Genomic DNA, 14809 nt, shown 5'->3' on the forward strand with positions numbered 1-14809 from the left:
CTTTCTGAAGGCGCTATAACCTTTTCCTTCTTTATTTTTCACCTTCCCTCCTCCATCTCTCCTCCCTCTCTCCTTCCCTTTGCCACTCTCAAATGCCTCCTTTGAGCTTTTGCCCCATCGGATGTGTGTGCATGTTTGCGTTTGTGTGTGTGCATGAACAAATAAGGGCCAGAGGTGGCATTCGCTTTCACCCCACCATCTCCAAAGAGAACCGGCAAGGAGAGCCACCCTTTTCTGACGCCATGTGTCCAGGTGCGCTGGGGATCAGATTCCCGCGATTAGATTTACAAAAACACTCACTAATACCACCAGGTTCCCTTATGAAGTCTGTTTTCTCCATTGGATATTTCAAACTATACACATCTTTAATATTATAAAAATAGGTTTATTTTAGTCTCTTTTCAACTTTTCCCTCCTCTCGGGTTTGTTGTTGATGCTTTTCCAGTCTTTCATCCTACCCCCCCCCTCTTCTTTTTCACATACAGTAAAAGTGCATTTCCTGCAATCAAATGACAGGCACAAAACAGTATGAAAATGTGACAGCTTTTCTTACAGGCATAAATAGGAGTTTGCTGATATTGTATATTTAGTCAATAGGAAGTTCTTTTAAGTTTCCTACCAAGTTCCAAAGGCGAAATGTGATTGGACTCTTGCCATTGGAGAAGCACCAGTGTGCTACTAGATCTGAACAGATTGTCTTTCCCATGGATGATTAGGATAACTTGGAACAAGCCAACTGGAGATGTGCGGGTGTGTTCGCGTGAATAGTGGGGCTGGAGTTGGCAGTCTTCCTACCTCAGGGCAAATATGGGCTTCATTCACATGCTCAGACACCATCTTCAAGCGTTGACACGGTACAACCAAAACATTCTGATGAAAAGTTGTTTTACAACAGATTAGCCAAAGAAAATGTCCTCTACCTGAATTATTCCACTGAACCAGAACTCTGGCTTCACTGGCAGAATTTTTCAATCGTAAATTAAACCAATTTGAGAGAGGCACTGATCTGACCGATTCAAGTACCAGACATTAATAAATTATCATTTTAAGTACTATGACATCTTAATAAATGACTAGAGTAGAGATATACTAGAGAACTCGTCTTTTGTCTTTGTTAAGTGTGCCCTCTATCCAACTCTATGCTCATTCACAATAATAAGCGTTGTCCGTGTTTGACCCAGGTATGCCGTCATTGTAAATAATAATTTGTTCTAACTGACTTGCCTAGTTAAAAGGTTTTTAAAAATACATTTAGTAAATCTGATGGGGCAATACTTCAAGCAGAGGTTGAAAGACGAGAACCTTTGATAAAGACTCCACTTGTGTCTTCTATCAAAGAGGACGCAAAGCTACAAGGTAAAGACTGTACAGACAGACAAGCAAAAACATTACCACTCAACCTGGATTATGACAAACAAGTGCAGGAGGTCCATGCCGGAAAAAACAACATATTGGCCTCGTCCATCTACGTCTCTGCTGAAATGGTGTAGGGGTTATAGGTCTCAGTCACTTCATGTTGACGACTGCAATGTCTTTTCCGCCACTGCAGGGGGCGATAGTCTGTTTTGGTTTTACCTACACTTGGAGCGGGTGGCCTCCAGGGCTTTCTGGTGTCTCCTCTTGTTGAAGCGCTTGACGTAGTTGTTGCTACGCAGGAGGCCGTCCCCTGGCTTCAGTTTTCCCCCCAGCAGGGCCAGGAGGTCGTTGGGGAGGTGGCGCCTCCGGTGGTAGATCTGACCCATTACAATGTACCGGCTACCTATAGAATAGCATTGGGGGAAGAGAGGGTGTCAGTGAATTCAGTATTTGGTCTCTCTGCTCAACTGGTAGACATGAGTTCAGTACCATTGACTATACTAGCATACCACATAGCATGGAGAAATGTATTGGGAATCCATTAGAAGTAATATGCTAGTGTTTATCGGAACGTAGCCATGGTGACACCCTATATCCCTCAAATTCAAATCTGGACCGCAAAGCCAGTTCCACTGCTTTTTTTCATTCCTCCCCTCTAAGGGGACTGATTTAGACCTGGGACTCCAGGTGGGTGCAATTTATGATCAGGTAGAAGAGAAAACCAGCAGTACCTCAGATCTCCAGGATTGGACTTGAATACTCCTGCCCTATATGATGCACTACTGTTTAGGGGTTAGGGTGCTGTTTGGGATGCATTCATTGGTTCCTTAAGTTGACAGTTACCTAGTTTGATGTCAGGACAAGGCTTGCTACATTTGTAGGTGTCCAGGACAAGGAGACGCACTTTGAGAAAGAAGCTGTCTGGAGTGACGTAGAGACGGCTCATCTTGTAGAAGCCACCGCTGCTCACCATCAGTGTGATGAGTCTAATCCCCTTACGCACCACGTCTATGTCGTGAACGACCCCATTGACGGCTGAAATGTCAAAGGTAAACGGTCAAATTAAAGGTCATTGTAACTCTAAAGTGGATAGTAGCACAGAGCACTCATAGGTACAGATCTAGGCTCAACAAAACTGACCCAAGATCAGCGTTTTGGGGCAACTTCACCCTGCACCATGGTGAGAAGACTCTACATGACCAATGGGGATGTCTGTCACTCTAGTCTAAACTACAGCATGATTGACAGGTTTCAAATAGACTACACCAGACATTGTGTCATACCCTTATTTTGTCCCCTTTACCCATCCCTTCACTTACAGTCTTAATGGAGAGATCCCTGGAAGATGGTGGCCAGGCCACCCATCTCACTTTCATACAATAGTCGAACCTCGTTCACACACACACACTTACCAAATTCACTGTAGCAGTAGTGCTCTCTCTCCTCCTTCTCCTTCCTGCACTCACTCATGCAGACGGCCTCGTGAGTGAAGTCAGACTCTGCGAGAGAGGGAGACAAAGAAAGGAAGAGAGAGACGGAGATGAGAAGAAGGAGAGAGAGTGACCGACCGTGCCGTGCCTGCTTGTGTGGAGCCAGACTTCATTCCAGTGTCATTAGAAGGACCAGGGTTGTCATTACAGAACCCAGGCGTCGCATTCCGCAGGAGGGGGATCCACATTCCCCGTCCTCGCCCCTTAATTACTACATCATAAATGATCTCACTTAGGCATATTTTGCATTGATATCATAACCTCTCACTCCCCGAAACTTCACACAAAGGGACACATTCAATCCGGATGTAGGCAGCAATTTGTGGCTGGAGAGGTAATTAGCTAACTATCCCGAAATCGCAGCAGTCTCGCACTGTCACAACTCCCTTTGTACCGTACATAGTGTGGGGGTGTAGTGTCATTTTCGGTACCTCGTTTCAGAATGTCGAAGTGGTAGAGCAGGCTGGAGGAGCGACGGTTGATGAGCACAGATGAGCGGCTGTTATTCCGGTTGGCGCCGCCGGACTGGTACAGACTGGACTTCCCCCCAGGGCGGTTCTCCTCCGGGTCCAGCTTTCTGGTTGAGGGGTCCCTGCGAGGGGAGGGGGCCGAGTGAGGGTGGCCCCTGGGTCTGGAGTTGGGGTGACTGTCCGGGTCACTCTGTGGGGGGTTGTTGAAGTTGGTGTGGGGGTCCCGGTGAGGGTCCACGTTTACTTTCTGTGTGCGGTTGGTGGCAGCGGTCAGTGGCATTTTGGGAAGCACTAGACTCGCCTCACCGCGGTTCTTCTCGCTGTTGTGCTCAATCAGGCGGTCATTTTTAGGGCCCTTCTTGCTCTTGTTGTGGAGGCCGGGGCGAGGGTCACTGTGCTTGGGCCAAACCCCAGAGGGAAGGGGGTGGAGGGCGTACTTGGAGTCCCCGGCTTTGATGCCCTTTTCCAGGAGCTCGTTGATGGGGAGAGAGGGGTCTTTGGCCCCTAGCCTTGTGCTCTGGTTCTGGCCAGGTAAAACACTCTGGCCCTTCTCAGGGGGGGTGCTGATCACGGAGAACAGCTCTGGATAAAGCAGGCAAGGACAATCCAGTTACACCCAGCAGTATATTATAACATCAATGGCCCCTATTTCATACCTCCATCATATAAGGTTATGAGTACAGTTGACTGCTTCTTAATATAAGCAATAGCTTGAGACTATCAATATTTTTTTAACTGTCAGAGCTGGGTAAAAATATCATTCCAGTTCTCTGCCCCTTCCACTTGGAATGAACTACAAAAGGGCATGAAATGACGGGAGTTTGTCTCCTTGAATGTGTTTAAAGCTAGGGTAAAACCTTTGGTGGACAATGCAGTGGAGGGCTGTCAATGTTCTTATCCCAGGATGCACCACACCTCCCCAAAGTATCTTGCCTGCTCAATCTTTAAATGTATGCTTTTAAACTGTAATGCTCTGCGTTTTATTATGTTGTAAATGTGTCTGAAACTTTGTGTGGTGATATTTGGCCAGGTCGCTTGTAAAAGAGATATTTCAACTCAACAAGACTCAACAAGACTAACCTGGTAACTTAACATAAATAAAGAGTGTGGGCACTGAACTAAAGCATGCAAAATGCACTGCACATATTCAATTGTGATTTTTTTGTTTTATGTATTCACCATATAATCTAATCTACTGATATTACATAGTCATTTCTAAAGACATTTTCATCCAGACCTTATAAGTACACCTATATAGTTTTACTGTCAGCACACAAGCCAAACACTTAAAGTAAAACATTCACAGGTTAATCAATGTAGCCTCAATGATCAAAATCGACATTATGGCAGCTGTTAAACGCGTTGGTCCAGTAATTGAAGATCACTGATTCGAATCCTCGAGCCTACTATGTGAAAAATCTGTTTATGTGCCCTTGAGCAAGGCACCTAACCCTAATTTCTCCTGTAAGTCACTCTGGATAAGAGAGTCTACTAAATTACGTAAATTTCTAGTGGCAGTATGCTTTGTAATTCGAACTAGATCTAACTTCCTGACAACGATAGTTGTAAAAGTAGTCAGATTATGAGAATGTCAATCTTTTTGTTTACTCCAGCTTTATGATATGCACATTTCAGATGATTATATTTTAGCAAAGTAGCCTATACAAAGATTTCATGAGATATGTCCGAGATGTAATTATAGGCTTATATTTGTGAAAGAGAAAATATGATAATCATAAAATGTACTTCAATTCCATACATAAACACACATAAAATCTAACCATCTAGGAACTCTATATCAGGCAGTGTCAAAGGAAGGCCAGAAAAAATGCCAAGGACTCCAGCCACTCAAGCCATAGACTGTTCATTACGCTACCGTCCGGCAAACGGTACCGGAGCATCAGCTCTCAGACCAACAGGCTGCGAGACAGCTTCTGCCCCAAAGCCATAAGACTGCTAAATAGTCAATTATTGGTTCACAAACTCTCTGCACTGACTCTACCTTGCACTGACTGACCCTACGCACACTCGCTAGATGTTATATACACGCACTACACTGTCACACCCACACAAAACCCTAACATACACTACATACGCACGCACACACACGCATACCCAACAAACACTCATCATTTGCTGCTGTTAATCTTTCCTTTATTTTACTCTTATTATTATCTATCCGGGTGCCTAGTCACTTTACCTTGACTTCATGTGCGTACTGTATCTACCTGAAATACCTCGTACCTCTCTCTGCACATTGAACTGGTAGGCTACTGGTACTCACTGTATATAGCTTCATTCTTGTGCATTTTATTTTAAATCCTCTTGTGTTAGTTACTATTTTTTATTCTTAAACTCTGCATTATTGGGAAAGTTTCGTAAGCAAGGATTTAGTCATGTCTATTACATCAGTTGTATTCGGCGCAAGTGATAAATAAAATGTCGATTTGATAAGCCAATACATCTATTTCTTTATTGCATCTCTGAGAAAATGTTTCGACTGCTTTATAAATCACCATGTCATCACATTTACAATAGATACAAAAAAAAGTGTAAGTGTATTGGTTTAAAAAGCAATTGCTATTTCCTAATGGATCTTCTGATCTACAATAACACTGTCACCATTCTTCTCCTTAAAATGTAAATGTAATTAGACACAGTTGGAAAGCAGGAAGAATTGTTACCCGACTTACCATTGTCCTCCGCTTCAGAAAAAGTAAACGCAAGTAACAGCAGGAGTAGAATAATCACTGTCATCCTGAAAAGTACTATTGGATCAATTTCGAAGTCTGCTGGAGTGTCTCTGAATTCCTGAGGTTTATATGCCTGGAATGGAAGGCGTGTCACTCCGACGCAGAGGTAAACAAAGTGACATCAGAGACACTTCATTCATGAAGCCATAGAGGTCCTATTAAATTCCTAATTATATGCATGCAACGCCCATCGGTCTTTAGTAGGCTACTGTGTGTGGGGCCTTTAAAAAAAACGTGGCCCAGATTTTAGCCTTTAATTCCACTAATTACTGATGGTAATGATTATTAGTGATTACGGATTGTGATAGGCTGTCGCATTTGAACAGTAATTTTTAAAAAGTAACATGGTTTTAAAGTTCACAGTTAGCCATTGTTATGTAAATTGCATCTGAAAAGTACCAGTGGCCTGGCTTTGATCCTCAATACAGATTATCCATTATTACCAGATACTCTAGTGCCCGCTCTAACAGTGAAAATAAATGTCTTCAAAAATGGGAGGCAGTCGGGAGGCAAGATCAGGTGGGACAGATTCTTGTGTGAACGTTTCCACTAGTTACTTCAGCCACAAAGTCAGAACATGTTTATAATAAATATTAACTAAAACAAAAATGCTGTTTTTGGTCTTGATTTAAGGTTAAGATTAGTCATAAGGTTAGCAGTGTGGTAATGGTTAGGTTAAAATAACATTTTAAAAAGAGACATTTTAGAAATAGTCGTGTTTACGACTTTGTGGCTGTAGTAACTAGTGACGACCAGGCACACTCCGATATAAAGTGTTTTTTCTCAAAGTTGCCAGGATGTCACGTGTCCTACTTATATCAGTACACTCGTAACAACGTAATCATTACGAAACGTAAATTCGATCAAATAATCCACACGTAGCAAATAAGGCATTACATTTTTTGTTAACTTAATTCGACACGCTCATTGACCTCCATACAAAAACTTGAAAATGCCACCTGCTGGAGAAGACAGATTTTGGACCCAATTAATTCAATTCAATTCAAAAGGCTTTATTGGCATGAGAAACATACGTTAACATTGCCAAAGCATTGCCTTTGGTTTCGCCTCTTCCTCTCTGCCGGAAATGAGAGCAGGTCCGCTAGATCCATCGCCCAGTCAGACACAGGTGCCGATGTTGTGCCGAATATCTCCCCCTCTGCCAGAACCCCCCCCTCGCTTGAACGCGCACACACTCAATTCTTCATTGCTGCGACTTGCTTGCTAGTTGAGATTTCTGCTCTTCACTCCTTTGTCAGTTTAGCCTACATTTCACTGATCTTAGTAGCAGAAAGCAACAACAACAAAAAATGTCCTTTAAGGCAGCTGTCAACGATCACGTCAGGCTGCGTTTCATTTAAACAAATTTATGGCGGTTTGATCGCGGGGAGGCACTTGTAATGTCTGCAGTTTTCGTTTTGGCTATTTGTTTCAAGTGTATTAGTCTATGAATAAATATCTTTGCCTAATACACTGTCAGGGTGGAGATTTCGATGCACAACACCGTACTGCATAGATGGAAACAGAAAAGTCTGTGCCTGTTGGGTGAAACACCGGGATAAATACTGTATAGAAATGCGTCAACTAATTGTTTCTGATTTATTCTGTTTGCCACTGTGAATGTGTAGCCTATACCGGTGATTGTCATACGCATAGAACCACTGCCCCCTTTTGGACACAATGTCACAAACTTTGAGGCGACGCTTGGATGCTTGCGGTATTGCAGATTTCAAACATTGGTATTAAAGTCGTGATTAAACCTTATTGCTACGTATGTGATTGATTTGTATGGTACATTTTCGTCGGTCAAGGCCCCATAGTTTAATGCAATAACAATTGTAAGAGACAGGTTAGGGTCGGAGTGCATTCCCCGGTTTTATAATCCATGTAGCTATTAACAATCATTTGCTTTTGTATCATGTCACGTAAAACGGAAGCTAAATGCGACCCAGATGGGACTCGAACCCACAATCCCCAGCTCCGGAGGCTGATGCCTTATCCATTAGGCCACTGGGTCATCACGTTCCCAGTTATCGCAAGCACAGTTTATAAAATTAAAAACATGACGAAAAAGGCGTGTAACGTTCCTTGGAATTGTGTATATTCGGTTTCATGATCAACATATTTACTGCCAGTTTTAGCTAAACTACTGTGCTCTGCGACGTGTCGCAGGCAAATATAGTCAAATTTAGTGAAAAGCTGTAGTGTCGTCTCGCGATAACAGCGCATCACCACTAGCGACTTCTTTCCGACTTTTTCAAAAAGGGGCCAATGAAGAGGTGCTTTGACTCGAATGGGCCAATCACAGATCGAGGGAGCCGGAAATTTAAAGGTAGTCTCACGTTTGACGTCATTGCCAGTAAGAACAAGAACAAGGTGAGGCTGGTGTTCATGCGTTTGTTAGTTGTTGTTTATTTTAATGGTTATAATATAGCAGTTACTGAGTGCATTCGATATGAATGATATGCGTTGATATATTGTTAAATTATTACTGGTTTTCTGGTGTACTGGTTATGATTAAATGGTCAGTTTGCGCGTTTTCAACCGGCCACATGGTGATCTACGTTAGATTATAGTTTGCTGGGCAGCAGGAAAGCGACACTGTCTTCCTAGCTAGGAAAACGTTGGGTATTTTATTTAAAACACGCACATAGCTAACATTTAACTTTTCCCCATCACGTTAGTAATCAATACTACAGTGAAGTCCTCGCCGTGTTCAATAAGCAACGAAAACAATGTCGACAACTGCGAACGACGCCGATCGTATCACCCAATTCAAAAACAAGGGAAAAGATACCAACGTAAGTTGATATCGCCTTTGCTGCCTAATCTTGATTGATTAACACCTAGTTTACAGTATTGGAAATTGACATTGTTTATGTGCAGGAATTGAGGCGCAGAAGAGTCGAGGTCAACGTTGAACTTCGAAAGGCGAAGAAAGATGACCAGCTTCTCAAAAGAAGGAACGTCAGTATCTGCCCAGATGAGCCTACGTCTCCACTCCAAGAGAAGGACCAAAATGCACAGGTATTATTTTGTATCCATACTGTAACTACCCTTATTTGAAACTCAGACAGGCAACGGCAAGTTTTGGATTATGACGGTGTACAGGCCATCAACAAAGGGTGAGCAAGCCAAAAATGGACCTCTTCCCAATAGATTGATTTGGCTGCCCTGTACTCTATCAGAGGCCTGTTACCTAGCGCTTATATTCGTCACTTTGTTCCATTGACATGCATGTGTAACCGATGTGTAATGACTAGCTAGTTAGCGGGGTGCGCGCTAATAGCGTTTCAATCGGTGACGTCACTCGATCTCAGACTTTGAAGTAAAGGCCGCGGATTTTGTGGCGCGATGGGTAACGATGCTTCGAGGGTGACTGTTGTCTGTGTGCAGAGGGTCCCTGGTTCGAGCCCAGGTAGGGGCGATGAGAGGCGGAAGCTATATACTGTTACACATGCAGACGCCCCACAGATGGCATTAATCTGTAATCCTGTCATGTTTCCATAGCCTGCACAGCACTGGACGGTTGAGGAGATTGTGGCTGGCGTAAATAGCCAAAGCCTAGATCATCAGGTGCAGGCTACCCAGGCAGCCAGGTAAATCAGTAAGCGTATAATTGGAAACTGGTTTTGAGTAATCACTGTTTCTGTTCTGTTGCCTTGTCTGCCCCTAACCATTACTTTTGACATGGCCGTTCACAGGAAGCTGCTGTCCAGAGAGAGGCACCCTCCCATTGATCACATCATCGGCGCCGGGCTCATCTCAAACTTTGTCAGCTTTCTGGGCCTTGCCGAGTGTCCTCCCATACAGTTCGAGGCGGCCTGGGCCCTGACCAACATCGCCTCTGGCAGCTCGGACCAAACCACCGCAGTGGTGGCCGGAGGAGCCATCCCCGCCTTCATCAGCCTGGTGATGTCCCCGCACCCCCACATCAGCGAGCAGGCTGTCTGGGCCCTGGGAAACATCGCTGGTATGAGAAGGCACACTTTATTTATTATTTTGCCTGTATCGAAAGTGACTATGGCATGACTGTTGCCATTGTCATTGATAGTACAGGAACAGTGATCTGAAAGCTTTTCCCGTGTTTGTTGGAATAACTTCCTGTCAAACCCTGTGTCTTTCAAACATCTTTGTCTGCAAAACTTGAGTGTGAAACTTCATGTTAATGTTGAACTAGAAATTCTGGTAAAGATTATTGCTACCAGGCAGGTAACAATATCAATTTATCAGCATTTCTCTTGAAAATACTACTACTTGAACGTGTGTTAGCTCAATATACCTTTTGCAATAAGCCTTCTTGCGCTGTGGTTGTATGTCAGGTCAACTGTCTTCTGTGACCACATTTTTGACTTGGCCTGATTCCTCCCTTTTCCTCAGGTGATGGCTCCATCTACAGGGACTTGGTCATCAAGCACGGCGCAATTGAGCCCCTCCTGACTCTGCTGGCTGCTCCTGACCTGTCTGTGTTCTCTGTAAGCTGTTTACGTATGAGGAAAAGCTCTGGTTTGTTGTGGAATTTGTTAACAAGTGCTGCAGGAAATTCCACTCGGTCATCAGCTACAGTTGAAGTCGGAAGTTTACTTACACTTAGGTTGGAGTCATTAAAACTGGTTTTGGCAAGTCACTTGGGACATCTACTTTGTGCATGACACAAGTAATTTTTCCTACAATTGTTTACAGACAGATTATTTCACTTATAATTCACTATCACAATTCCAGTGGGTCAGAAGTTTACATACACTAAGTTGACTGTGCCTTTCTAAACAGCTTGGCAAATTCCTGATAATTATGTAATGTCATTAGAATCTTCTGATGGGCTAAATGACATTTCAGTCAATTGGGGGTGTACCTGTGGATGTATTTCGAGGCCTACCTTCTAACCCAGTGCCTCTTTGTTTGACATCATGGGACATTTTTTTTAAATCACCCAAAACTTGTTGACTTCTACAAGTCTGGTTCATCCTTGGGAGCAATTTCCAACTGCCTGAAGGTACCACGTTCATCTGTACAAACACTAGTACGCAAGTATAAACACCACGGGAACACGCAGCCGCCATACCGCTCAGGAAGGAGACGCGCTCTGTCCTAGAGATGAACGAAAAGTGCAAATCAATCCCAGAACAACAGCAAAGGACCTTGTGAAGATGCTGGAGGAAACAGGTACAAAAGTATCTATACCCACAGTAAAACACGTCCTATATCGACATGACCTGAAAGGCTGCTCAGCAAGGAAGAAGCCGCTGCTCCAAAACCGCCATAAAAAAGCCAGACTACGGTTTGCAACTGCACATGGGGACAGAGTTTGTACTTTTTTGAAAAATGTCCTCTGGTCTGATGAAACTAATTTAGTGTATGTAAACTTCTGACCCACTGGGAATGTGATGAAAGATATAAAAGCTGAAATCATTCTCCTATTGTTCTAACATTTCACTTTCTTAAAATAAAGTGGGGATCCTAACTGACCTAAGACAAGGAATTTTTACTCGGATTAAATGTCAGGAATTGTGAAACTGAGTTTAAATGTATTTGGCTGAGGTGTATTTATGATGTTGTGCTATATACAGTTGACTGCTTTAGCTTTCTCATCTTGGCTCATTACCTCAATTTGATGCATCCATAAATCTAAATATAGCTTATAACGGTGCGGCGTATTGATCTCTAAAGACATCTCCCTGCTCCCTCTAGTCTGGTTACCTGAGGAACGTGACATGGACCCTGTCCAACCTGTGTCGGAACAAGAACCCTGCGCCGCCATTGGCGGCCGTGCAGCTACTGCTACCCATGCTGGTGCGCCTGCTCCATCACGACGACAAGGAGGTGCTGGCTGACACCTGCTGGGCCGTGTCCTACCTGACAGACGGCCCTAACGAGCGCATCGAGGTGGTAGTGCAGTCCGGCCTGGTGCCCCGCCTCGTCCAGCTGCTCGGCTCCGGGGAGCTCACCATCGTGGTACGTCCCCTTGTCGCGGTTGCGAGGCTTTTTAAAAATTGTCCCTGTACAGTGGTCTGCCTTGTGGTTCCTAGAGACAGCTGGACTGTGCTGATCTGTGGGTTTTGATTGACTGGCAAATATTAATCTCTGTGATTTATGCATGGGAGCTACCACTCCAAGTAGCTTCTATAGCCCGGTTGTTGAGACATTCCAAGTTACTGAGGAAAGCCTGTTGTCACAGATATCAGTCAATTGTGTAACTTGAATCCGAATCCTAATTCCCTCTCTGTGGTCCTAGATTCCCTCTCTGCGGTCGCTGGGTAACATTGTGACTGGCACAGATGAGCAGACACAGTGTGTGTTGAACTCCGGCGCTCTGACAATGTTCCCCGCGCTTCTCCGCCACCACAAGTCCAACATCCAGAAGGAGGCGGCCTGGACCCTCTCCAACGTCACGGCTGGCAAGGACACCCAGATCCAGGAAGTCGTCAATGCCGGCCTCGTGCCACTGCTGGTGGACGTCCTCAAGAAGGTATGAGAAGGGTTCGTGGGTTGTTCATTAGGGGGCGAGCCATTCAGGGGCTAGTATGCATTAAGGGCTGATCAACTAGGTTAATTTGTCCTTTTAGGACCTGATCCTAGACGTTTGCTACATGCAGCCCCAGATTTGACCTCCCCGTTTGACTGTTCTTCAGTTTCATGCCTACTGAACTTACGCCTGGTTTATCTGTTGTGCTGCTCCACAAACATCAGCACTCCTTGTCTGAGGGTGCCGACAGCAGAAATGAAAGCTGTGAATGAGTCTATACATGAAGGGAGCCCTGCCCATAGAGTGATAGAGGCCTCTAGTGGCCAAAATGCTGTGTTAGCATGGGCAGCACTGTTGAGGGCTTCCACAGTTTGAATGTACTTGACTGGGTGGGATTTCATTGGCTGATTCCTCCTGGTTACCCTGTTGGTGTCATGTCCAACTGGGTCATCGGAAATGATCACCCAATCGTGAAGGAAATTTACTGTGGTGGATATTGCCTCGACGACAATGCTGTCATAGACACTATAATGGCACAAATACAAAGATGAGTCCTCTAGCTATCTCTTTGACCCTGCCTCATGTCTCTTCAACCAGGGAGACTACAAGACCCAGAAGGAGGTGGTGTGGGCTATCACCAACTACACCAGCGGGGGAACGGTGGAGCAGGTGATACACTTGGTACAGGCCAACGTGCTGGAGCCCCTCCTCAACCTGCTCTCTGCCAAGGACAGCAAGACCATCCTGGTCATTCTGGATGCCATAACCAACATCTTCCTGGTAAGTCAGTTTCTGGTATGTAAGAAGGACCAATGGGTAGTGCTTTTAAGTCTCATGACACAATCAGTGTGACGGTCAAGAGGTCCCTATTACAACCCATAATTCTATCAGTAACACATTATGGCTAATGAGCACCCTAGAACACTGACAGTTTGCCTAGTGGTTCCTAGAGACAGCTGCACCGTGCTGATCTGTGGGTTTTGATTGACTGGCAAATATTAATCTCTGCGATTTATGCATGGGAGCTACCACTCCAAGTATCTCCCATAGCCCGGTTGTTGAGACATTCATGTTTTAGCATTGATCTGCTATTTTCAAATTTGACTATGTTTATTGCTTTGAAATTATAAGTGGATTTGTGTGTATAAAAGCCCATACTAAACGACTCATGCTCTCAGGCAGGAGAGAAGATCGGCGAGGTGGAGAAGCTGTGCTTGATGATCGAGGAGTGTGGCGGCCTGGACAGGATCGAGGCTCTGCAGTCCCACGAGAACGAGATGGTCTACAAGGCATCTCTCAACCTCATTGAGAAGTACTTCTCTGGCGAGGTGAGTCCTTTACCAAGCATTGACTAAGTCCAAATACACTTATGTCCTCTTTAGCTTGTCTCGTCCATTCATGGGTAATGCGGCTGATTGTTATCAAAAGGAGACATTGAACATGAGCTGGGTTTTTTGATCTTTTCACATCTGACCTTGTTCACCTTATTGCGACTGTAAAAGGCTACATGTGTTATTGGTGGAGAACAGCTTTGTCGCGTGAAACTGGGTGGTAAATGAGTGGATGAAGTTGCAATTCAAACTATTGTTCTGGTGACACCATCTGTCTTGCTTTCAGGGTGAGGAGGACGAGTCTGTTGCTCCAGAAACCACGACTGACGGCTACGCCTTCCAGATCCCTGAGAACCAAAGCACTTTCAACTTTTAAATGTTCTTGTTTCCTGTGTCTTTTTTCTGTGTACTGTAGTCCCTCCTAACTTCACGAGTGTACAGACATTTCTTTGTTCTATTACAACCTGTAAATAAACTTTATTACAATATGTGCTGTCAAATTGGTGGGTTTTTGGTAAGCTTGATGCTTCCAGCACAGAAATTGGGGTTCCTGTAGTCTACACTACATAACATGCACATATTGTACATGGCAGTGCCCAGCATTCAGTTGTGTATTCCCAGGCTAAATGGTCTAGCACAAACAGCTGTTGGGGGGGGGGGGGGTTTGAACACCAGGCAGAGCCATGATTGGCTGATACAGTATGAGGATTTAAGTCGGATTAAGTTGCGACTAACCTCCTGTCATTGAGTACATGCTACTATTATTGATACCCTTGGGAGGACCCACAGCCTGTTCCCCACTGGTGAAGGGGGGTACATCCCTATTGGTAACCGTTGCCAAACAACCAACTCGGTGTGCAAGATGGGCAAAGGTTCTGTGTATTATTCCACTGTTTCTGGACAGGGTATGACAAACAGGATTCTTACAGATTTGTTGGTGTCAACC

At 44.5% G+C, this 14809-nt stretch overlaps 2 protein-coding genes and 4 non-coding genes across 6 annotated transcripts; 4 read left to right on the forward strand and 2 right to left on the reverse strand.

Moving 5' to 3' along the window:
* Positions 1–364: 364 nt before the first annotated feature.
* Positions 365–6200, reverse strand: LOC139568727 (UPF0450 protein C17orf58 homolog). The gene is made up of 5 exons (XM_071390765.1): positions 6010–6200; positions 3278–3898; positions 2769–2855; positions 2200–2391; positions 365–1759 (listed from the first exon to the last, which is right to left on the reverse strand). Exons 1-5 carry the CDS (start codon positions 6071–6073, stop codon positions 1572–1574), a joined length of 1152 nt encoding a protein of 383 aa, XP_071246866.1. The 5' UTR covers positions 6074–6200; the 3' UTR covers positions 365–1571.
* A 1813-nt stretch (positions 6201–8013) lies between these two features.
* On the reverse strand, positions 8014–8086 carry trnar-ccg (transfer RNA arginine (anticodon CCG)). Its single transcript has one exon. It is a non-coding gene; the product is annotated as a tRNA-Arg (tRNA).
* A 335-nt stretch (positions 8087–8421) lies between these two features.
* On the forward strand, positions 8422–14351 carry LOC139568728 (importin subunit alpha-1-like). Its single transcript, XM_071390766.1, has 10 exons — positions 8422–8870; positions 8956–9096; positions 9580–9668; positions 9774–10042; positions 10450–10544; positions 11758–12021; positions 12302–12535; positions 13130–13312; positions 13711–13860; positions 14150–14351. The coding sequence occupies exons 1-10, from the start codon at positions 8805–8807 to the stop codon at positions 14237–14239; spliced, it is 1581 nt and encodes a 526-aa protein (XP_071246867.1). The 5' UTR covers positions 8422–8804; the 3' UTR covers positions 14240–14351.
* Positions 10074–10199, forward strand: LOC139568976 (small nucleolar RNA SNORA71). The gene has a single exon (XR_011673814.1). It is a non-coding gene; the product is annotated as a small nucleolar RNA SNORA71 (small nucleolar RNA).
* LOC139569028 (small nucleolar RNA SNORA84) lies at positions 12080–12214 on the forward strand. Its single transcript, XR_011673864.1, has one exon. It is a non-coding gene; the product is annotated as a small nucleolar RNA SNORA84 (small nucleolar RNA).
* Positions 13467–13601, forward strand: LOC139569031 (small nucleolar RNA SNORA84). Its single transcript, XR_011673867.1, has one exon. It is a non-coding gene; the product is annotated as a small nucleolar RNA SNORA84 (small nucleolar RNA).
* Positions 14352–14809: the final 458 nt, after the last annotated feature.

The sequence above is a fragment of the Salvelinus alpinus genome, chromosome 2 (assembly GCF_045679555.1).
Source record: "Salvelinus alpinus chromosome 2, SLU_Salpinus.1, whole genome shotgun sequence".
NCBI lineage: Eukaryota > Metazoa > Chordata > Actinopteri > Salmoniformes > Salmonidae > Salvelinus > Salvelinus alpinus.